This window comes from Meles meles, chromosome 5 (genome assembly GCF_922984935.1).
Source record: "Meles meles chromosome 5, mMelMel3.1 paternal haplotype, whole genome shotgun sequence".
Classification (NCBI taxonomy): domain Eukaryota; kingdom Metazoa; phylum Chordata; class Mammalia; order Carnivora; family Mustelidae; genus Meles; species Meles meles.
The window spans coordinates 54,869,113-54,892,222 of NC_060070.1; the positions used below are offsets into that span (position 1 = coordinate 54,869,113).

The 23,110-nt window shown below is 42.5% G+C and overlaps 1 protein-coding gene across 2 annotated transcripts in view; it reads left to right on the forward strand.

The window, feature by feature from the left end:
* Positions 1-23,110, forward strand: part of LRP11 (LDL receptor related protein 11) — a 47,316-nt gene that overhangs the window by 14,224 nt on the left and 9,982 nt on the right. Inside the window, exons 3-5 of one of the 2 annotated variants that reach the window (XM_046006827.1) lie at positions 8,503-8,644; positions 12,850-12,975; positions 14,309-14,515. In XM_046006827.1, the coding sequence (XP_045862783.1) occupies positions 8,503-8,644; positions 12,850-12,975; positions 14,309-14,515 (475 nt within the window). The remainder of the gene's footprint in view (positions 1-8,502; positions 8,645-12,849; positions 12,976-14,308; positions 14,516-23,110) is intronic. The other variant, XM_046006828.1, reaches the window with a different exon arrangement.

Sequence of the window (23,110 nt, forward strand, 5' to 3'; positions counted from 1 at the left end):
ATAGGAGCCATTTTGTCACTTACTCCTCCTCAGATTTCCCAGGATATAATTTGGGTCAATTCTGAAAATGCTCACAAAAGGAACAAATCTTTACATGGTTAGGAGATGACTTAAAAACCTACTGAGAGACTTTAGAAAAATTTAGTGAGCAGGATTTTCAAGGTAGCCTGCTTGTGTAACCAAGACACAGGTTCCAGAGAACCTACCATGGTCTTTGAAGATTAAACACTAACTGTATCTGTTGTCTTCTGTTTTCTACACATCTTCATTGATAACAGGCCAGAGAAATACATGAAATCTGTAATATCACAAGAGAATATATAACAATAACGGGAGATTCCCGTTATTTTCAGAAGTATTTTCATAAGTATTTTTAGAAGGAATGATGAGCTGAAGAGGGGTTTTACTGACAGAAGGGCCCTGTCTCCCTTCTCTCCTTCCTCCCTCCTGCCTCCCTTTATTCCTTTCTTGATGTTTCTTCACTTCTTCTCCCAAAGCATAGAACTGTGTTTATACTTAGTAGGATTCTAATAATACTTTAGTAATTGGTTGCTCAGCTAATCTTTCCAAAAGCATTCTACTAGTCCCCAAATCTGTTTCATCCTTCCAACCACAATGGGCAGAACAACATTGCTCAGGGCTCTGGACTCATACAGATACTACAAAGCACCCTTGAGTGTTGTCTGACAATTTCTTTGTACCTCATCAGAGGAGAAACTAGGTACACAAAACCTATTATTATTTCTCAGTTATTGAACAATTTCCTGTCTTCATAAAAACAAAATGAAAATTATTTCATTAAAAGTTATCTCAGACATTCTAGGCCTTTGGTTGGGGGACAGAAGGCTGTTTCTAAATTTAAAAAAAAAAGAAGAGGAAGAAGAAGAGAAAAGTGGTAATTGGGTACCTGAGAAAGTTTCATATCACACTTAACCTATTTCCTTCCTCCTTTAAGTGCATCAATTAATCATAAACGTAAGAGAGCAAACAGATAAGAACTGTAACAGAGCACCTAGTTTGCTATGGTTTTTGAATCCTAGCTCTACCACTTCCTGTCTGTGAGACAGATGGTTTAAGCCATTTGTAAGATGAGAATAAGAGGAGCCCTCCTCTCAAGGCATTATTATTGGGGTTAAACAGGGTCGTGTAGGTAAGGCCCCTGGAGCTGTGAGCCACACACAGTAAACGTTCAAACATCATGATATTCTATATATTACGAGATCATTTTCCCCTTGATGGTATTCACACAATTCTTTTTTTTTTTTTTTTGAAGATTTTATTTATTTATTAGACAGAGATCACAAGTAGGCAGAGAGGCAGGCAGAGAGAGAAGGGGAAGCAGGCTCCCCGCTGAACAGAGAGCCCAATGCAAGGCTCGATCCCAGGACCCTGGGATCATGACCTGGGCGGAAGGCAGAGGCTTTAACCCACTGAGCCACCCAGGCGCCCCTATTCACACAATTCTTGATAGCCTTGTCTTACACCCGGGCAAGACTATGTTGCTGCATGGGTCATGTTCTTCTAGAGATTCTCCCAAGGAAGCCCAGACCGCAAAGACTCCCTCCACCGGCTCACCGGAACACAAAAGGACTTTAACAGGGAACAAAACTGCAAATGGCTAAAGAGTCAACCAAAAGGACTTTAAGAAGGAACAATTTTGACACTGAGAAAGCCACAGGGTCTCGGTGTTTCTGGGAATGAGAGCAAAAGCAGAAGGAGAAAAGAAATGAAATATACCACATCCCACAGAACCAGACCAAGGGTGAACTGCTTCAAACTGTCACTCCCATCCTTGGACTCAGTCCTTCCATTCACCCAAAGCTTTGAATAAAAGACAAAAAGTAATGGCAGCCCACAGGGCATTTTCAGGACAAAGAAGATTCCCAGGGCTACAGATTTCCTAAGTAACACCTGGAGATAAGCTGGTGCACATGAATGAATAGTCCATTGTGGTTTTGAGGATTTCTTCAAAAATGAAGGGTGTAGACAGGAGAAAAATCCAGCAAATTCTAGAACTCACAGCTCCAATTGAGCATGCCAGATAGGGTAATAATTCATGGCTGCTTTGTTTCAATGTTAACTATGAGCTTAAATGTAGCCTACCCCTCACTTAGGTATAAATTCTTTTTACACAATACTCAAGACCTTGAATATTTAATTGCGCTTTTTTCTCTTTAAGAAAATTACTTATAAAGAAATGTTGAAAAATAATCTCCCTGGGGGCAGGAGGTACATAATTCATGAAAAATAAATCTAAGTAAATTGAGTTAGGAAAGATCTATTCCAGTAAGGGCAGAAGCTTTGAAGTTCTTTGCCTGTTCAGAAACAAACACACAACTTCTCAGACAATAAATCGACAGCACTGTAGGCTTCCAGAATCACAGGAGACTGCAATCTATCTGTGCTTCCGGTCAGATGGGGCTTCAACCTGATTTACTGTCTGCTTTTCTTAGACCATTACAGCTGGGCAGTCTGTATATAAACTGTGCCTGTGTTCTTTCTAAGAAACGGTTCTTGGAATAAGGACCTTGGAAAGCCTTACTCTGCTGACCAGGAGGTTGGATTCTGGAACCACTGTGCATATGGAATTTGGAATCAAATGACCTGGACTCAAACCCAGTTTTGCCAATTCCCTAGCAGGGTGAACTTGGGAAAAATACTTCATTCTTTAAGCCTTAGCTTCCTGAGTTTTAAAGAGGAAAATACCACTTGATAGAGTTTCAGTAAGGGATCAAAGTAGGAAAATGCAAATAAAGCACTTAACATACCACAGAGCATAACATGAGCTGTCCAGGAGAGGTCACTATTATAGTGAATTCTAAACATCATGGGATTTAAATACTGGTCTCTTTTGACCGATAGTTTAGCTGAACTACAAACAGAATAGATTTACTCACTTGTATATAAACAAGAAAGTATGAGGTCCTCAAGAAAGTATGAGGCAAGGGGCAAGGGTGTAAGGCACTGGGAAAAATTTGTAGGGCCTAGTGCCCTTGACGCCAGTTGAGGAGATTAGACGCACACCTAAATAACTATCACACCAAGTAGAAAGGACAGGGCTGTAAAAGGACGTAGATAAAGTGCTACTAGAATTCAGAGAAGGAGAGATTACAATCCAGTTGGGGGAAGTCAGAGACTTCACAGATGGGCGTCCTGTGGTATGTATCTCTGTAATCTTAATATTCTGACAAACAGGACTTATAAAATTATATTGACTTGAACTTTCCAGATTGAAAAAAATCCACATGCTATAGTGCAAAAATTTTGGACATGCCGGATAGCATTCAAAGCCAATGTGCATCCTCTGAGTATGGTTACCTAGGACCATAAAATCAGAATCCATTGAAAATGAGAATCAGGTTTGGCTTTGCCCAGCAGACAGTTGGCCATTTGCCCAGTGGCCTGTATAGTAACATAACATACTGTTACTTTTTAAGTAATAATACAGAGAAATTTATATTACTTATATTTACATATGAATTTAAGTTCATAAATTTATTTATAAATTATGATTTTATTATATTGTTATATCATATACTTTTGTATAATATACTATATTATATATTATATTAAATATGATTCATAGTTATGTATTTATAATTTATAAATTTTATTTACATATAGATTTATATTATATTATTAAATAACATTATTTCTAAGAAATAATACAGAGATAAGTGTCTGGCTGGTAGAACATGAACTCTTGATCTTGGGGTTGTAAGTTTGAGCCCCATGTTGGGTATAGGGATTACTTAAAAAAAGAAAAAAGAGGGGCACCTGGGTGGCTCAGTTAGTTGAGCTTTCTACTCTTGGTTTTGATTTAGGTCATGATCTCAGGGTTGTGAGGTCAAGCCCCGTGGTGGGCTCCGCTGTCAGCAAGGGGTCTACTGAGATTCTCTCTCCCCCTCTGTCCTTCCCCCTGCTCCTGATCTCTCTCTCTCACTAAAATAAAGAAAAGAAAAAGAAAAATAAATAATACAGAGAGATCTTGTGTACACTTTACCTGCTCTACCCACATCTTGCCAAACCAAGATATCAATATTAATCTGCTCTAGTTTAGGAAGGAGAGAAGGGCAGTAGGAGAAGAAACAAGAAAGAAGCAGTACTAATCTTTTGTCTGTAGAAACTCTGCTTTATGGCCAGGTGTCAAGAACATTGGCTCATGTTCTCAGGGAATATTATCCTGATCTCGGTTCAAACAATGAGAACATTGGTTTCTTTCTCCTATATGTATTTTTTACCCTAACACTTAGAAAATGTTTGTAAAATACTTTAAATCCTTTCCAGTGTCATATAAATATGAGAATATGTCTGGAAGGATTACCTGGGGGCTTGAAGGGAAAATATCCATCTCACTGTTCTAAATATTCTAAATATGTGATTTCAAGGAAAGACACCCTTTGTTAGCTAAATGAGTAATGAGGGTCAAGGAGGGGATATTAATCTGAATAGACCTAAACTTATGCTCACCCAGGACTTTGAAGGTTATCACCATGGTCTGGATCTGGACCAGTGTTTCCAACATCAGAAACGAGGTGCCTAGGAAGTCAGAGAGAGACTTCCAAAGCCCAGGTGATCCTTGGCCTCTTCAATAGGGGGTGCTCTGTCCTTCCAGCCCCAGCATTGAAAAGAGCATTCCCAAACAACCTCCACGTCCTCAGACTTTCAGTTTGATACTAGTGTGTTAAATGTTGACATCCAAGGGGCTCGGGCACAGGCCTGGGTGAGGATAGGGCCCACGAAGATGGCCCATCTGGATCCCTTGCTTCAGGGTCTCTCTGGTGTCTTTAAATCTCCATTCACTTCACCTCCAGCTCACTCCTACGGCCCCACTCAGGGTTGCCCTGACCTTACAAATGTCATTCTGTTCAGTCCTACAGTCTACCCTCTCCTCTCATGTACCTAGGCAGCAAAGCCCTCATCTGTTGGCTTTCTGCAGTCCTAGGTCTTCTCTGCACTTGGGCAGACCAGCTGGGACAGCTTCTCTCCCTTGCAGCAACTTACTCGAGGCTGCAGGGCTCAGTGTGGTCATCATCAGCCCATGTACCCATATGTCCCAAGAAGCAATAAGTAGTGGTCTCACCTGTTACCTTGCTGCCCCCCAGCAAGGCCTCCCTGATTCTGAGCCAGAGCCCAAGAGAGTGAGAGTCCAATACCTGCACCAGCCTTACCACCTCCTGCAGTCATTGGCTCCCCTTGGTTCAGCCTCACACTCCTGCAGCCACAGGGAGAAGTCACAACTGACACTTACCTTACAGTCATGTGTACAGAGATGGGAGGAGAAGTTTCCAGGAGAAAGGGATGCTAGGCCCCAATCCCACTGGAGTGCCCACTGCAATGACACAGGCTAGAGACAGGGTGGGCTCAGACCAGAATGGGCTCAGAGCAGGATGGTGACAGTGGACATGATCAGAAGTGGTTAAATTTGGGTGTTTTTTTTTTTTAATTCTGGATTTTTAAAAAAGAATTTATGTATTTATTCATTTAGAGAGAGCATGTAATTGGGGGTTCGGCAGAAGTAGAGGGAGAGAACCCCAAACAGACTCTGCACTGAGCACAGAGCCCACTGGAGTGCTTGGTCTCATGACCCTGAGACCATGACCTGAGCCAAAAATCAAGAGTCTGACGTCCAGCTGACTGAGCCACCCAGGTGCCCCTGGACGTGTTTTTTAAAGTAGGGCCAACAGGGGCACCTGAGTGGCTCAGTGGGTTAAGCCTCTGCCTTCAGCTCAGGTCATGATCTCAGGGTCCTGGGATCGAGCCCCGCATCAGGCTCTCTGCTCAGCGCCTGCTTCCCGCCACCTCCACCCCCTCCGCCTGCCTATCTGCGTACTTGTGATCTCTGTCAAATAAATAAATAAAATCTTTAAAGTAGAGCCAACAGGATTTCCTGATAGATTGGATATGGGATGTGAAATACAACAGGGGTTCAATTGGATTTCCTGATGGATTGGATATGGGATGTGAAAGACAACAGGGGTTCAATTCAACCCTGCGGTCTCAAACCACAGTTCTTGTCTCATTTTAAATCCCAGTCATCTGAATCTCTGCTATTCTCAGACATTGCAGCACCCTCTTGTTCCCGAGGATCAGTGTCCCACTCCAGACTGCAATTATCTTGTCATCTTCAGCTTTCTCTCTGCATGCCCCTCAGATAGTGTTTTAGGTCTCACAGAAGTGACCCTGTTTGATGTTCTCTTAGCGTAGCTGGGCCTGAAGATCATGTAACCATGTGGCAGTGAACACTGCTTAACTTCTCTTTGAAATAAACCACAAAGGACCAGTGTCCAGCTTACAGCTTTTTCGAGGAGAGTGATGGGACCGCTTATAACCGGTTTTACACCTGGAGGTTTCAATTCTGTCACCATGTCAGTGAGTGACAGTCACGTTATTGAGATTTCATTTCCCTGTCTATAAAAACTGGATGGCTGATCCTGGGGTCCTGGGATCGAGCCCCGCGTCGGGCTCTCTGCTCCACAGGGAGCCTGCTTCCTCCTCTCTCTCTGCCTAGTTGTGATTTCTCTCTGTCAAATAAATAAAATATTAAAAAAAAAAAACTGGATGGCTCAGCTTGAGATGAGAACTAATCAAGGGAGATAATGGATATATTTAAGTATTTACTATATCTCAAGATCTTTTGATATATATCTATAATTCTATTTGTAAGCCCTGTATTAAGCTCTTTTTACATAGCTATCTCATTTGATCCTTATAAAGTAGGTGCCATTATTACTTCATATCACGGATGAAGAAACTGAGGCTTAAGTAGGTTATATGACTTGAGCAAGGTCACACAGGTAGCACATGGTGGACCTGGCCAATCCAGCTCTGTTGGATGCCAGACTCCACTCTTAACCACTTCACTCATATTTCCTCTGGTGTCATCGGTGTGTCGTCTGAATGTGCCTGTTACTCACAGATGCCCAGATCCATCCCTCACTCAGACGCTCTGAGTCAGACTCTGAGGCTGGGCTGGGAAATCTGTGCTTAACCAGAGCCCCAGGTGACTAATTCCTGAGAAGCCTGAAACATGGCAATGACTGTATCTCCTTCCATTGCTTCTGAGTAATGGTAACGCCTTCTGCTTATGTGTGTATATAGTCCTGACGAAGCCTCAAAGCCACAGTCATGTGCAGGGACCTCAATTCTAGGATTTCATGAATACAAACCCCATCGGATAGTTCTTACGGGGCAGCAGCTCTCTGTGCCTTCAAGAGCGTTAATGCAGCCCTGTAATAAACCGGGTAATGGTCAGGATTCATTTGTAGCCACTCTCCAGACTAGTTCATTTGAGCAGAAAGGGATTTCTCCTAGAAAAATAGGATATTAAACCATTATAATATCTTTGGGAGGGCTGAAAAATATAGTAGCTGGATTAAGCATCCAAACAGGACTCCCGAAATCACAGCTGAGTCTCGGAAGTGATTGCCCTTGCCATGAGCAGGAGGCTGCTTAAAAAGTGGCATGAGGGGCATGGAGGATCAAGGGGTCCTGGGTTTGGGAAGTGAGCAGAAGTGAAGTCCCTGGGAGGTGATCAGCAAGGAACAGCTGGGGAAACTCAGACACAGAAACAGATGCCAGAGATGTCAGGAGTTCCAGAACCCGGGAAATGGCCAACATTATAAAACACAGTCAGAGGGCCAGTGGACAGGGAGCTGGTGGGAGGCGAGGCTAGCAAGTAATGTTGACCTTGACAACCTGGTGACCTTTGCTAGATCTGTTAGTGAGCTCTACCAGCAGTTTCAGGGCTTTGGTGAGGAAAGAAACCAGATGGGTGGGATAAAGGACAAATGGAAAAGGAGCGAATGGAAACAGAAGAGCAGCATGAACAAGGTTTTGAAAAGGTACGTTGAAATGGAAAGAAGATATGATTTATGGCTAGAGATGATCTTGGAGTGTACGGTTTTTTATTTGCTATTATTTGTTTTAGGTCAAGAGAAACTTGAGCATAGTGATAGCAGAGCCATTTGAAAGAGAAGTTACTTAGTGGGTCAGTGTTCTGAAGGTCAGAGAGGGAAGGGGTCAGGGCCTCGATGGAGGATTGGCCTGGAGTGCAGGAGCAACAGCTCATCTTGCGGCTGGAGGAAAGGAGGTGACAACAGGTACAGATAGAGGCACATTCCCAGCATGGGGGGAGTGCAGGAGCCATGCTCATGGCTGAAATTACGATCCAGATTTTCTTCTCAAAGCAGATGAGGTCATCTGCTGAGAAGGAAGACACCAGCCACTGAGTGTGGAGCTTGGAGGAGTTAGAGGTTTGGAACAGCGGCTTCTAAGGACAAGTGAAGCGTTGTCAGTCAAGGTAGTATCAGCCCAGATAAAATTGAGCATTGTGAATTCCAGGTAGGGCAAACTGCCAAAATAACACGTGATTTAGTATTTCACATCCTTGGACAAGGAGTGGAGAGGCAAGTCACAGGACTACTCCAAGGCTAGTGGGGGCTGCTGGACTTCATGCCTTTCTCTCTTTACTGAATGTGCTCTTTCCTGTTCGGGTGTCAGGTGCCTCAGTCAGGAACCCTCAAGCTGTCGCACTTACAAGAGGGAACATACACCTTTCAGCTCACGGTGATGGACACCGCCGGGCAGAGAAGCTCCGACAACGTCTCAGTGACCGTGCTCCCAGTGGCCTTCTCCACGGGAGGTGAGAGGAAGGTCTTTCCCTTGCATTCACAGTGGCCAACCGACACAGCTCTTCACGGAAGGATGGTATTACACTGGCATTTGATATTCTGACTGCATTTCATGGGCTCTTCCCCTCTTTTTTTCTTTTTAAGTAGACTCCACGCCCAGCATGGAGCTCAACCCAGGGCTTGAACTCACACACGGAGATCAAGACCTGAGCTGAGATCCAGAGTCGGTCGCTTAACCAATAGAGCCACCCAGGCACCCCTCTTCCTTCTATTTTTGGTTGTTGTTAAATAAGAGTCTCCTCTAAAGCTGTGACAAAAATAGGCTCCATTACATTTGGGTCTTCTTGGCACTGCTAGGTTGGTGTAGCGGAGGCTCCGGGGACAAGAGTAGACTGTGTGAACCACAGGGCCCTCTAGATTCATCTTACCTGACTTGCTTTCACAAAAGACAATCATGTGGTTTTTCCCAGAGAGAATCTTGCTTAAAGGTGAGCAGTCTGTATGATATGTATGTTCAGAGAGTGCAGCTAAGAAGCGTATTTAAAACAAATTAAAATTAAAGATTTTAATAGTCCTTTTAAATTGTGTGTCAATTTAAAAGGACTATTAAAAATTTTTCATGGACACATTACACAGATACACTAATAATATAGCTTTACATATATGTGATGGGTCTCACACTCTGTTGCACAACATAAGCTTGCTCTTCTCATTTATCTATGTTTCTTACTTTCCCCAACATCTATGTTTCTAAGATTAGCTTATCAAGTTTAAGAAATATATGTACGAGGGGCGCCTGGGTGGCTCAGTGGGTTAAAGCCTCTGCCTTCGGCTCAGGTCATGATCTCAGGGTCCTGGGATCGAGCCCCGTATCGGGCTCTCTGCTCAGCGGGGAGCCTGCTTCCTCCTCTCTCTCTGCCTGCCTCTCTGCTTACTTGTGATCTCTGTCTGTCAAATAAATAAATAAAATCTTAAAAACAAAACAAACAAAAAAAACAAATATATGTACGGAACTTGAGAGCATTAAAGAAGAAGTATTGCAGAGGGAAACCCCCCACAACTCCCTACTGGAGAAATGCACAGATAAGTGTGTATCTAAGGGTCTTGTCCTTCGGTCTGCAGCTACTCTCAGTGTCTGCAGGAATACGGGGTGTGCCGGGCTGTGCTAGACCCTGGGCAGATGGAGGCGTGCTCCGTAGACCCAGCCCCAGACCCTCCCCAACGTAGTGAGCCTTCATGGTCACTAGCCATGTCTTTGCCATCCCTGATTATTCAGTAATTAGATGGTAATTAAGCCAGCAGTTGGAATAGGGGTAAAAAGATTGGAAAATGACTGTACATCACCAGTCTTGTCTTCCAACCTACATAAGTCAGTATGCTTACTGGAAACAAAGCAAGATTTTATAATCCTGAGAACTTGGCAACCTTAATCATTTGCCTTCCACAGGGACAGAGAGCACAAGTAACATCCTGATTCTGGCTGGCTGACTCCCCGTCCAGCCCAGGTTCCAGTGTCCCTGGAGGAAGGAGGGTGACTGCCTGGGCACTGGCATGGCACCCAGCTCCTGGCCACTGCCGCCCTCTGAAGCCATGATGGCAAGTACGAGGAGCGTCCAGGTCGGGAATCCGAGCCAGCCCAGATGCCAGCCAGGTCACTGACTTAGTGCAGCCGCAAAGGAGAGCTTGACAGTTACTCAGAATGTTTTTGAGGGGCACCTGGCTGGCTCAGTTGGAAGAGTGTGTGACTCCTAATCTCAGAGTCATGGATTTGAGCTCCACATTGGGTGGAGCGATTACTAAAATAAATAAATAAATAAATAAACTCTGAAAAATGAAAACATTTTTGGGTACCTTGGCGTGCTAGGCTTGCAACAGGGCCATTGGAAACCCGGCCTCAGCTAGGGCCACTCACTCCCTGTGGAGGACCGCGGAACCCAGATGCTGTCATCCTGGGATCCAAGGTCACCTGCATAGAGAGCGAGTCAAGAGCTCACAGGAGGAAGGCAGGAATACCCTGCTCTCCCTACAGAAGTTGGAAAGGGATTGCTTCTGTACAACCAAGGTGCCTGGGAGGGAGAAAGGGATACAAGCACAGGTCCCAGGCGATGACCAACGCTGCACCAGCCTGGCATTTGCCTGGCTTATTTGCTCAGACCAATTTCCTAGGGCTCCAAAGGTAAATTACCAGTTGTCCATTTCTGGCCTTTCTCCGAGATGATAATAAAATGTATTTGAAGTGGCAGAAAGTTACATGAATCACTTTTGATTACTGAAAGACCACTTGGATATAGGTCTTATGTATGTAATTTTATATAGAAAATAAAAAAGAATGGCTGTGTTATTAACTGCTGTCTGGAATTGCTCTCCCGCTAGACTGGAGTGACATACTATGAACTAAAGTGAAAAAACACCACACAGAGACCCTAAAAACCAGAGTGGGGATAGAGAGGTGTTTCTCTCCCCTCTGTTATATATGCAGTGGCCTTGAAGTTAATAATCCAGTTGTAATGGTAACCAAGGGTGCACCTTCTGAGGGAAACAGACAAGCATGTACCCCTGCTTATGTGATAATAATGTGATTGACTTTGGATATAGAGGCTGCATGTTTTCAAGCTTGAGGGAAAATCATCTCTTCAAATGCCAAGCCAACAAACACCTCCAGTATGATCTAGATTAGTGGTCTCCAAAGAAGATCCCCCAGGGATAGACATCTTTAGGATGGAAAAGAAGACACCTGAGTTTATATTTTTAATAATTTTTTGTCTTCTCCTTTAAATTTTTAGTATTTTTTAATGTGTTTAATATGTTAGTATAGTAGTATATGCATATTATTTCTAGGTGGAGATGTGTATTTACCAATATGTATAATATGTAATACTATATGTATTGATCAGATGGGCAGTCAAAAAAAATTAGAGACCACTAATCTAGAAATGAATACCAAATACCAATCTGTCTCCCAAACTACAAATGAATAAATAAAACCTATGATATTTGGGATTTTCGTGTCATGATCTTAACAATGTGAGTAGTAGCTATATCCTGCTTGGTATTCAGGGTAACCTAGTTCCCCTTCACTTTTTTTCTAAGCTCCTTTCCTGGAACAGAAGGAATTTCCCCCTTCTGGGCCGAAATCCTTGGTCATAACTGAAGCTCTTTGCTTCCTTTTCTTTCTCAGGAGCTTCTACACCATTTCTTCTCTTCTTCCTTCTGGGTCAAGGTATTTTCAAACTGCCTTGTACCCAGAGGGATTTCTTTCCCAGGCCCTAATTTAACTGCCTTCCAAAGGAATATGTATCCAGGATTTCACCTGGGCTCAACCATTTGTTTCAGTAGAATATCATCATCTACTACGCTCCCATGTCCTGAGAGAATTGTCTAACTCCTCCTGTACCTGGGAAATTATGAAGTTCCATTAGAGTTACTAACCTGATAAACTTTAGTCTGCATTAACCAGAGTGAAAGTTGTCCTGCAGTTGTTGTATAGCTAAGTCTGGCAAAGTTGGCTTAATGTGGAGTGAAGGAATGTCTTTTAGGAAAATACAGGTAACTCCCATGAATCACACTGTAGATTAAAAACTCCTAAAAGCTCCAAAAGGGAGGCAATTTTTTGGACAATTTTTTGGAGACCGCTTGTCTTATTTAAGGAAAACAAATTTGTACCAGCTAGTAACTAAAGATCTTGACTATTCTTGAGAGCACCAAGGATATATGAGAGTCAACAAACAGGGTTCAATAGTAGAAAGTTAATTTCAGCAAAAATTATTACTTAGGAAACAAGACGAGACATAGCATGTGTAAGATGGTGTCTCTAATTAAGCTGGCTAGGTAAGAGCTTTAGGAGGCCCACAGAGATGATGGGATGAACGAAGGAATGCAGAGGGAGAGCCCTGAGGGAGCAAAGCCAGGGCTGGCTGCAGAAACCCAGAGGGGCTACTCCTCTGCTCGCACCTCTTAGGCACTGTTGCCTGGAAAATGGCGCTGAGACAAGAGCCCATGGTGGTGCCTCAGAACATAGCCAGGAGGTCAAGGAGATACCTTTCACTATCTAGACACCTGTTGCTCCAGCTCACACTGTTACGTGTCTCCCCATTATTTGCATCTCTAGACCCCAAAGCATTTTACTGTACATTTTGTCTTTGTGAATCAAAACACAGAACATGGTGAAGTGCTGACTGTTCCCACATTCCTGTAACATGAGACTGTTTGTAAACAGGATGCCTGAAGGTTTGCTCACGCTACCACTTCTTTTGTGACGACGGCTGTTGCATTGACATCACGCTGGCTTGCGATGGAGTGGAGCAGTGTCCTGATGGGTCTGATGAGGCTTTCTGCCAAAAGTGTGAGTCAGCTGCATGGCCTTTTCAGGCAGCGGGGGAGAAGGGATGTCTGTATTCTTATAATAAAATGCAAACTCACTATTGCTCTTTTTCTACCCAGTTTCAGGTATAACTTCATGTGAATAAGCTAGGCCTTAAATTAAGTGAGCATTTAGTAGGAGTCTTAATCTGGGTTCTAAATGTCAAACTTTTTATATTGCTTACCTTTTTCAAAAATTGCTTTCGGTTTTCTAAAAGATTCTTCCCCATCCTAAAAAAGCTGTGTAGAATATGGTTTTTAGGGGCACCTGGGTGGCTCAGTCATTAAGTGTTTGCCTTTAGCTTAGGTCATGATCCCAGGGTCCTGGGATCGAGCCCCACATCGGGTTCCCTGCTCAGCAGGAAGCCTCCTTCTCCCTCTCCCACTCCCCCTGCTGTGTTCCCTCTCTCACTGTCTCTCTTTCTCTGTCAAATAAATAAATAAATAAAATCTTTTAAAAAAAGGGTATGGTTTTTTAAAAAACTAAGGTGAGTTGGGATGCCTGGGTGGTTCAAGAGGTTAAGTCTCTGCCTTCAGCTCAGGCCATGATCTCAGGGTCCTGGGATCGAGCCCTGCATTGGGCTCTCTGCTCAGCAGGAAGCCTGCTTCCCCCTCTCTGCCTGCCTCTCTGCCTACTTGTGATCTCTGTCTGTCAAATAAATAAAATATTTTTTAAAAAACTGAAGTGAGTTAGGATTTTGTTTTAATAAATTTTTTTTGAAAATTTACGGTGTACTGGGTGTGCCTAAGTCAGGACTATAAATCCATCTTATAATGTCATCTACCTACACAAAAGGACACCACAAGAAAGAAGGAAGCTTCAGAAAGTGTAATGAAGGTGCTGGTTTGAAGAGGGATGTATAATCTCAAAACCTTAGGTTTAAGCTTTGTTTTTGTCGATATATGGATGACATTTAGAAAGTCAATTATGGGAAGAGAAGAGAAAACAATTTACCCATTGGAGAGAGAGAAGTTTTTTATGGGGCTCTGACATGCCTTAGATGATTATTATTCCCAAATACCCATGACTAAATCTACAGTAAATTTAAGGTTGTTGGGTTTTTTTTTTGAAAGATTTATTTATTTATTTATTTGAGAGCGAGAGAGGAAGGGGGAGGTACAGAGGGAGAAGGAGGTAAGTAGACTCCCCACTGAGCTCAGAGCCCAACATGGGGCTCTATCATATGACCTTGAGATCGTGACCTGAGCTAAAACCAAGAGTCACCCACTTAACCAGGCGCCCCCACCAAATTTAGTGGTTTTAGTTAGTGTAGAAAAGAAACCCAACAACCAACAGTAGCTCTTCCATGTTCCAGTGAGCCTTGACCGGAAGATGGTGACCCACACAGCAACTGCCCAGCCTAGAACCACAGGACCAAGCAAAGATGCAGCAGGAAGCTCCTTCTTGGAAAAGTCCCTGAAAGTCCCAGTCCAAAACCAGCCACCAGCATTATCAAACACGGAGAAGAGGAATCATTCCATGTTTGAGGGACCAGAGAGTCAAACCAGTCTTGTGATACCAGGTAAGGACCTTAAGCAGGTGCTCCACAAACTATTTTCTACAGTGACACTTGTCTTCAAAATTTAGGTTATATTTGGGGCACCTGCATGGCTCAGTCAGTTAAGCCGCTGCCTTCAGCTCAGGTCATGATCCCAGGGTTCTGGGATCGAGTCCCACATCGGGGTCCTTGCTCAGTGGGGAACCTGCTTCTCTCTCTGCCTTTGCCTGCCACTCTGCCTACTTGTGCTCTCTCTCTCTTTGACAAATAAATAAAATCTTTAAAAAAATTAAGGTTATATTTGATGAGTGTTTAGGAAATACAAGAAGAAGAGAGTTAAAATGAAGAATTTGGCCAAAAAGGAAAAAAAATCTATTTGCACTGGTTATTTATAGTAAGGAATACCTACTAAATACATTCATACATTCATGCATATTCCGGAGAGACCAGCACATTTATTAGTAAATAAGCTAGAATTAGGAAATTTCAACACCTGTATTAAGGAAACAAATGCCCTAAGTGTTAAATTTTAGGTTATTTTTTTTTAAGATTTTATTTATTTATTTGACAGAGAGAGAGAGAGAGATCACAAGTAGGCAGAGAAGCAGGTAGAGAGAGAGAGGGGGAAGCAGGCTCCCCGCCAAGCGGAGATCCCGATGTGGGGCTCGATCCCAGGACCCTGAGATCATGACCTGAGCTGAAGGCAGAGGCTTTAACCCACTGAGCCACCCAGGCGCCCCAAATTTTAGGTTATTTTGAGATGAAACAGCATAACCCCTATGCATCCATGTAATTCCTTTTCACACTAAGCAAGTGAATGTGATGAAAATATATGTCACATGGAAATGGTTGCATGTGCCAGCAATTCAGTGTTTTGTCCCCAATTTAACTAAATCTGTAATTTTTTGTATTTTCTAATAAGGCTAATAAGAATTTTAAATATATTCACACCACTGAAGGATTAGCATTCTATCATCTTAAATTTAGTTTTGCACGTTTGTATTTGTTGATGACATAGACAGAAATATAGAAGATCACATTTCTGTACGCATTTGTAAATGCCTTCTCAGTACTCCCAATTCTGCCTACATTATATGGAAATAATCCGTCACTATTTTAAGAACTTCTTGATGAAAATTTTTTGTTCGTTGCAGATGATGCAAATAATAAAAAAGGAAAATGACTTAAAATACCACCCTTTACTAAAAACAACTTTTAATATTTTGGGATATTTCTTTCCAATCTTTTGGTTTTTTTTAAGATTATTTATTTATTTGTTTATTTGACAGACAGAGATCATGAGAGAGGCAGGCAGAGAGAGAGGAAGGGAAGCAGGCTCCCTGCTGAGCAGAGAGCCTGGTGCGGGGCTTGATCCCAGGACCCTGAGATCACGACCTGAGCCACCCGAAGGCAGAGGCATTAACCCACTGAGCCTCCCAGGCACCCTCCAATCTTTTGTTTATCTACTATTTTTTACTTATTTATTTTGTATAATAAGTAAGTAAACTTATTGTATAATAATTAAGTAAACTATTGTTTACTTATTTATTTTGGGGGGCCACTTCTAATTTTATTTTATTTTTTCAATATTCCAAGATTCATTGCTTATGCACAAGAGCATCTACACAAAACTTTCCGCTTTGGGCTTAGATTTAGGTGCTTTCCGTGCCCCTGCGTTGGGTCTCTCCCTTGTTGGTACTGCCACCTGCTGGGCAAATCAGTCAGTCCAGCCAAGCCTTGTAGTCCCTTTTCCCAGAATGGAAGGTATGAATGGAGAAGACAACCCCCCACCCCGCAACCCCGACCCCCAACCTCGAGGCCACAGTTAGGGGAGACTTGTGCTCTAGGCAGCAGGGAAGGGCTGAAGAGCTGGTGGATAGGACAGAGGAGTTCTCACAGGGTCTCTGTGGTAGAGAGGCTCACGTGGGCGTGAGTGGATTAGGGGAAGACAGAGGAAACCAAAGCCCATGTCTCCTTAATTTGGGTCTAGTCTTGGCTTGGCCTTTAGAACCTTGAGCAAGCTGCTTCATACTCTGGGCCTCTTTCCTCACCAGTCAGTAAGTGATTTCAAGCAGACAACCTCTAAGCCCCCATAGCCCTGAGAGAGCTTCGGGAATGATCCACAGCCTGATTCTTGTGCTGGTATCCAGGCCAGAGTGCTCCCCGATCCCAGCGTTGTCTCCTGGGCAGTGAGCACTCAGCCTCAGAATTTCTTTGAAAACAGTGCTCCAGGCTACACCACCACTGGATGGGAGCTGGCACTCAGTTTGAAAAGAACTTGCAGTCTCTGCGTTGTCCTTTTTGATAATAGGCCTCTGACTTTGGTTATAAAGATGTAAGGAATGGAGTTTCACAGATGCAGAGAGATTTAATGTCCAGTTACTATGTTATATTATACATTATGTTATAATATAATCACATATTTATAATATGTATTGTTCTTCCTAACTATTAAAGTAATACATATTTACTGTAGAAAATTTGAAAACTACAGAAAAATATAAAAAAAATAAATCACTTTTGTTACATTTTTTCTGGTCACTTCAATTTATGCACATATGTACACACTTTGTTTTTTAAGATTTTATTTATTCATTTCACAGAGAGATAGAGCACAAGTAAGGGAACAGGAGGCAGAGGGAGAGGGAGAAGCAGGCTCTCCTTCCGAGCAAGGAGCCTGATGCGGAGCTCGATCCCAAGCCCTGGGATCACGATCTGAGCTGAAGGCAGCCGCTTAACCCACTGAGCCACCCAGGTGCCCCATATGCACATTTATTCACTTTTTTTAGTATAATTAATACACAGTGTTCTAGTTTCAGGTGCGCAATAGAGTGATTCAACAATTCTCTGCATTACTCAGTGCTCCTCATGATAAGTGTGCTCTCAGTCCCCTTCACCTATTTCACCGGAACTCCTAGACCCCTCCCCTCTGCCAGCCACCGGTTTGTTCTCTGTATTTAAGAATATGGTTTTTTGGCTTTGTTTCCTTTTTTTCTTTGTTTTGTTTCTTAATTTCAACAAGTGAAATCCTGTGGTATTTGTCTTCTTCTGTCTGACTTCTTTCACCTAGCCTAATACCCTTTAGGTCCATCCACATCGTTGCAAATGACAAGATTTCACTCTTTTTTATGGCTGAGTAATATTCCATTGTGTATAAATACCACCTCTTTTTTATCCATTCAGCTACAGAAGGGCTCTTGGGCTGCTTCCATATCTTGGCTGTTGTAAATAATGCTGTTGTAAACAAAGGGGCTCGTGTATCTTTTTTAAATTAGTGTTCTGTTTTCTTTGGGTAAATACCCCTGTAGTGGAATTACTAGATCATATGGTAATTCTGTTTTTAATTTTTTGAGGTAACTCCATGTTGTTTTCCATAGTGATTTTACCAGCTCACATTGCCACCAACAGTATACAAAGATTCTTTTTTCCCCACGTCCTCGTCAACACTTGCATTGCTTGTTTTTTGTGTTCAGGTGTGAGGCAAGAGCTCATTGTGGTTTTGATTTGCATTTCCCTGATGGTTAGTGGTGTTGAGCATCTTTTCATGTATCTGTTGATTATTTATATATCTTCTTTGGAAAAATGTCTTTTTAGATCTTCTGCCCATTTTTAATCAGGTTGTTTTTTGTTTCTTGGTGGGGGTTTTTTGGTGTTAGGCTTATTAAGTTCTTTATATATTTTGGATATTAACCCGTTACTGGATATATCATTTGCAAATATCTTCTCCCATTCAGTAGGTTGCCTTGTCATTTTATTGATGGTTTCATTTGCTGTGCAAAAGTTTTTTACTTTGATGTAGTCCCAATACTTTAATTTTGTTTTGTCTCCCTTGCCTGAGGAGACATATCTAGAAAAATGTTTCTACAGCTGACATTAAAGAAATCACTGCCTATGTTTTCTTCTAGGGGTTTTATGGTTTCAGATCTCACATTTAGGTCCTTAATCCTTTTTGAGTTTATTTTTGTGTGTGGTGTTAGAAAGTGGTCCAGTTTCCTTCTTTTGTATGTGTCTGTCCAGTTTTTCCAACACCGTTTATTGAAAAGACTATCTTTTCCCCATTGTATATTCTTGCTTCCTTTGACCATACAGTTGTGGCTTTAGTTTTTTTTTTGTTTTGTTTTGTTTTTTTATTTGACAGAAATCACAACTAGGCAGAGAGGCAGGCAGAGAGAGAGGAGGAAGCAGGCTCCCTGCGGAGCAGAGAGCCTGATGTGGGGCTAGATCCCAGGACCCTGGGATCATGACCTGAGCCGAAGGCAGAGGCTTTAACCCACTGAGCCACCCAGGCGCCCGTGGCTTTAGTTTTTGATTTTCTATCGTGTTCCATTGACTTATGTGTCTATTTTTATGCCAGTACCATACTATTTTGATTGCTACAGCTTTGTAATATATCTTGAAATCTAAGATTGTGATACCTCCAGCTTTGTTCTTTCTCAAGATTGCTTTTGCAATCCTACAACATCTCAAGATTGCTTTTGCAATCCTACAACATTGGGATTTTTTTGTGGTTCCATATAAATTTTAGGATTATTTGTTCTAGTTTTGTGAAAAATGCTATTGGTATTTCGGTAGGGATTGCCTTAAATCTGGATTGCTTTAGGTAGTATAGACATTTTCACGATATTGGTTCTTCCAATCCATGAACATGGAATGTTTTTCGATTTGTTTGTATCATCAGTTTCTTTCATCAGCCTTTTATAATTTTCAGACAAATCTTTCACCTCCTAGATTGTTTATTCCTAGATATTTTATTCTTATTGGTTCAATTGTAAATAGGATTTTTAGAAATTTTTCTTTCTTTTATTTCATTATTAATATATAGAAATGCAACAGATTTCTGTATATTAATTTTGTATCCCACAAATTTACTGAATTCATTTATCATTTCTGTTTTTTTTTTTTTTTTTTTTTTTTTTTTTTTTTTTTTTTTTTTTTTTTTTTTTTTTTTAAAGATTTTATTTATTTGACAGAGAAATCACAAGAGAGGCAGGCAGAGAGAGAGGAAGGGAAGCAGGCTCTCCGCTGAGCAGAGAGCCCGATGCGGGACTCGATCCCAGGATCCTGAGATCATGACCCGAGCCGAAGGCAGCAGCTTAACCCACTGAGTATTCACTTTTAACAAAATTAGGAACATATTATGTTTACAAAACTTTTATTTTTCTCAGGAGTATATTTGTGTGTTATTACATATCCATCAAAAACAAAAACTTTTTCAAGAAACAAACACCCAAAAAAACTGATTCATAAATACAGAGAACAAACTGATGGGTGTTAGAGGGTAGGTGGGTTGGAATGGGTGAAGAAAGAAAACACAGTATTTGAAAAGTCCAGGGTGGAGAAAGTGGGAAGAGAAGGACAGAACTTTGTGAATGTTTGAAAGGGCCCTCTCAACACACGGTTTGTTGAGAAGGCAACTATCTCCTCCCTCCCCATCCCTAAGACCCCCACACTAGCGTCTGATTTCATGCAAGGTAACTTATCCTCTACCCAGCATAATGTAAATAGATTTTTAAATGCACCATTGTTGGCAACCTGTGCCTGGGTTTTTTAAGGATCATCAGCTAGTATGATACAAATGGACAAGTTAAATTTTCTGCCACTTCCTTCCCCCATAGATATGTTGTGAGGATAAAAGAAATTTAACTCATTGAAGGTATGTTAAAGATAAACTAGGATTAACAGCGATAACGTAGTACAGAAAGTAATGAAATGCAGTTTTTCCTGTGTCACATTAGCAAGGTGAAAAAATATAATTACTGTACGAAGCTCAGAGAAAGAAGACTCACGCACTTTGGGTGGGATTAGAATTAGTACAGTCACGGGTGCCTGGGTGGCAGCTTCCATGAAGACACCGACTCTTGGTTTTGGTTTCTGCTCCGGTGGTAATCTCAGGACTCTGAGATCAAGCCCTGCCAGGGCTCCCCTCTCAGTGGGGAATCTGCTTAAGACTCTCTCTCTCTCTCTCTCCCTCTGCCCCTCCCCTCTGCGAGCACTCGCTCTAAAATAAATAAATCTTTTTTAAAAATTTAGTACAATCTTCTAGAGGGCAGGTTCTAAAGCATTAAATCTGCATCTGTCCTGATTCAGTTATCTCACAATTGGGAATTTCTGGGGCACCTGGGTGGCTCATTCATTAAGCATCTGCCTTCAGCTCAGGTCATGATCTCAGGGTCCTGGGATGGAGCTCTGCATCAGACTCCCTGCTCAGTGGGAAGCCTGCTTCTCCCTCTTCCACTCCCTCTGCTTTTTCTCTCTCTTGATTTCTCTCTCTCTCTCTCTCTCTCTGTCAAATAAATAAAATCTTTTTAAAAGGAATTTCTCCTAAGCATGTTACTAAGGATAAAACCAAAGATGTGTGCAAACACTGGGTTAGGCGGGGAACGCCGGCTCTGTGCCCTCCGCGCTGGGGCAGGGACTGCACAGCGTCCCGGCGCGGCCTGTGCAGCACGCAGAGACTCAATGGCTGGATTGTTCGCTGTGCCTATGTCTGCAGAGCCTGTCCCCTGGGTGCTCAGGTCTTCTCTCTGGCCCAGCCGGAGGAAAGAAATCTGGTCCCCAGCATTGCAGAGTGCTAGAAAAGTGGTGGATCCACGTTTACAGTGAGTCCGGGTTTTTTTGAAACTGGAGGATTCATGTCCAGCCCAGCCAGATTCCCTAAGGATCCAGATGGGGGCGCCTGGGTGGCTCAGTTGTTAAGCGTCTGCCTTCAGCTGGGATCATGATCCCAGCGTCCCGATCGAGCCCCAAGACAGACGACCTGCTCAGCGGGAAGCCTGCTTCTCCCTCACCCTCTCCCTCTGCCCCTGCTTGTGTTCCCTCTCTCGCTGTGTCTCTTTCTGTCAAATAAATAAATATAATCTTAAATTAAAAAAAAAAAAAAAAGATCCAGAGGGAGCACCGACTTGGGGGAGTGCGCGGTTTCTGTAGGGTCACGTGGGGCTCGGCCCGCACTTTCTCACATTCCCCTCCCCCAAATGTGCCAAAGCCTCGCCCTTCAGCTTCTTTTTGGCGATAGCTTCAGGGAGCAACTGTGACCTTTGATTTATTGCGGGATGTGTTTTATCCAGAGAGGTTATCCTTATAAGTGGTATTCAAAGGGTTTTTTTTTTTTTTTTCATGTACGCCGTATTTTTTGTGGGTATTTCATCTTTTCATTATGCTGGACTCTTTTCTTATTAAGAAAACATCCTGAAACTATGAAACAACATTTCTGGGAAGGTAGTTTTAATTTGTTGGAGCTTGATAAACAGCATAGCTGAATAGCCTGTTGGGCTCCAAGAAAATCAGCTGTTTTCGGAAATGGACAGATCTTATCCTAAAACGATCCAGAACATTTCCTGAAGAGAGCTCCCTCTTCCCGACTTTGCAGCATGCAGTGTGCTCTGCCAGTGAATAGTGACAAAGAACAATTCTGTTGTCTGTGTTAGTTGGCAGGTGGTTGCAGGAAGCCATAGAACATTCTGGAATGCAAGCCCATATTGTAGTCACTTTTCCAGCTGGTATTTCCACCTTCCTTCCAGAACATGCCTTCATGTTCTATGGTGACTGAAAATGAAATTAAAACAACTCATATCCAGCTTCCAACTCCTTCTGTGAGTGCAACGCTGTGAGTGTACGTGTAACACAATAGGTCATTCAGAAAAGGGAAAAATGATTTCCTATGACATTAACTTTTCTAAAAAGGTTATTAGAAAATTTATTTATAGAAGCAAATGCTATCTTTGTCTTGTTTGTTTTGACTTGCCACTCTCGTTAGAGCCTACCGTAGGACACGTGGAAGTGAAGCATTTCTCTCAGGTGTTACATACATTGGCGTCTAGGAAAAGTGAATCAGTCTGGGAAATGACAGTGAATTCCTCCCTGAAATGTAGAAAACAGAAATTTACATTTCAAATACCGACTTGGGCAGGACAAATCCCCTGAAAATTCTAGTCTGTGGCAATTGTGTCTTCTTAAGTCTCCTGTGTGCGCTGCCCTCTCCCTAATGCCCGATCCCTCCCACCTCCTACAGCACTGGCTTTCTCTCCCTAAGGAGTGAGGGCAGCTAAGAAAATACTCTTCACCATTGGCAACTGAAGATGCAGAATGAATTTGTCTAGTTTTCCACATGAACTCATCTCCAAGGCAAGATCCCCTTTCTAAGTACAATTAACCTCTTTCTCCACTGCATCCTTAATAGGCCTTTGTCTCAGACTTCCTAAGGAAATACTTACGTTTGTGGTTTTTGCCTAGGGATCTTGATTTGCCTAGGTAGGAGTAAATAAATACAGTCTCAACTCTCAAGTTCTTGGATCTGCGGCTCTGAGAGCAGTGTGGCTGAGTAGAAATGCTCCAACTCTGGACTAGTCCTGGGTTCTAATTCCAGCCCCACCAGTTACTAGGATGCAGGGAACTAACTGTTCTCAACCTGCCTCTGAGAGGACAATAGTATCTTCTCACAGTGTTGCTAGAGGATTGCATGAGACATTGTATGTAAACATAATCTCGTCTCTCAGTAGCTATTCATGCCTGATGAATTTTTGCTGGAGCATTCGAGGGCAGTGGCTTTCACTAGGAACCACGGGTAAGAGAGCGACAAGCCTGTAAGACAGTTAATTCAAATAAAAAATAAAAACAGTG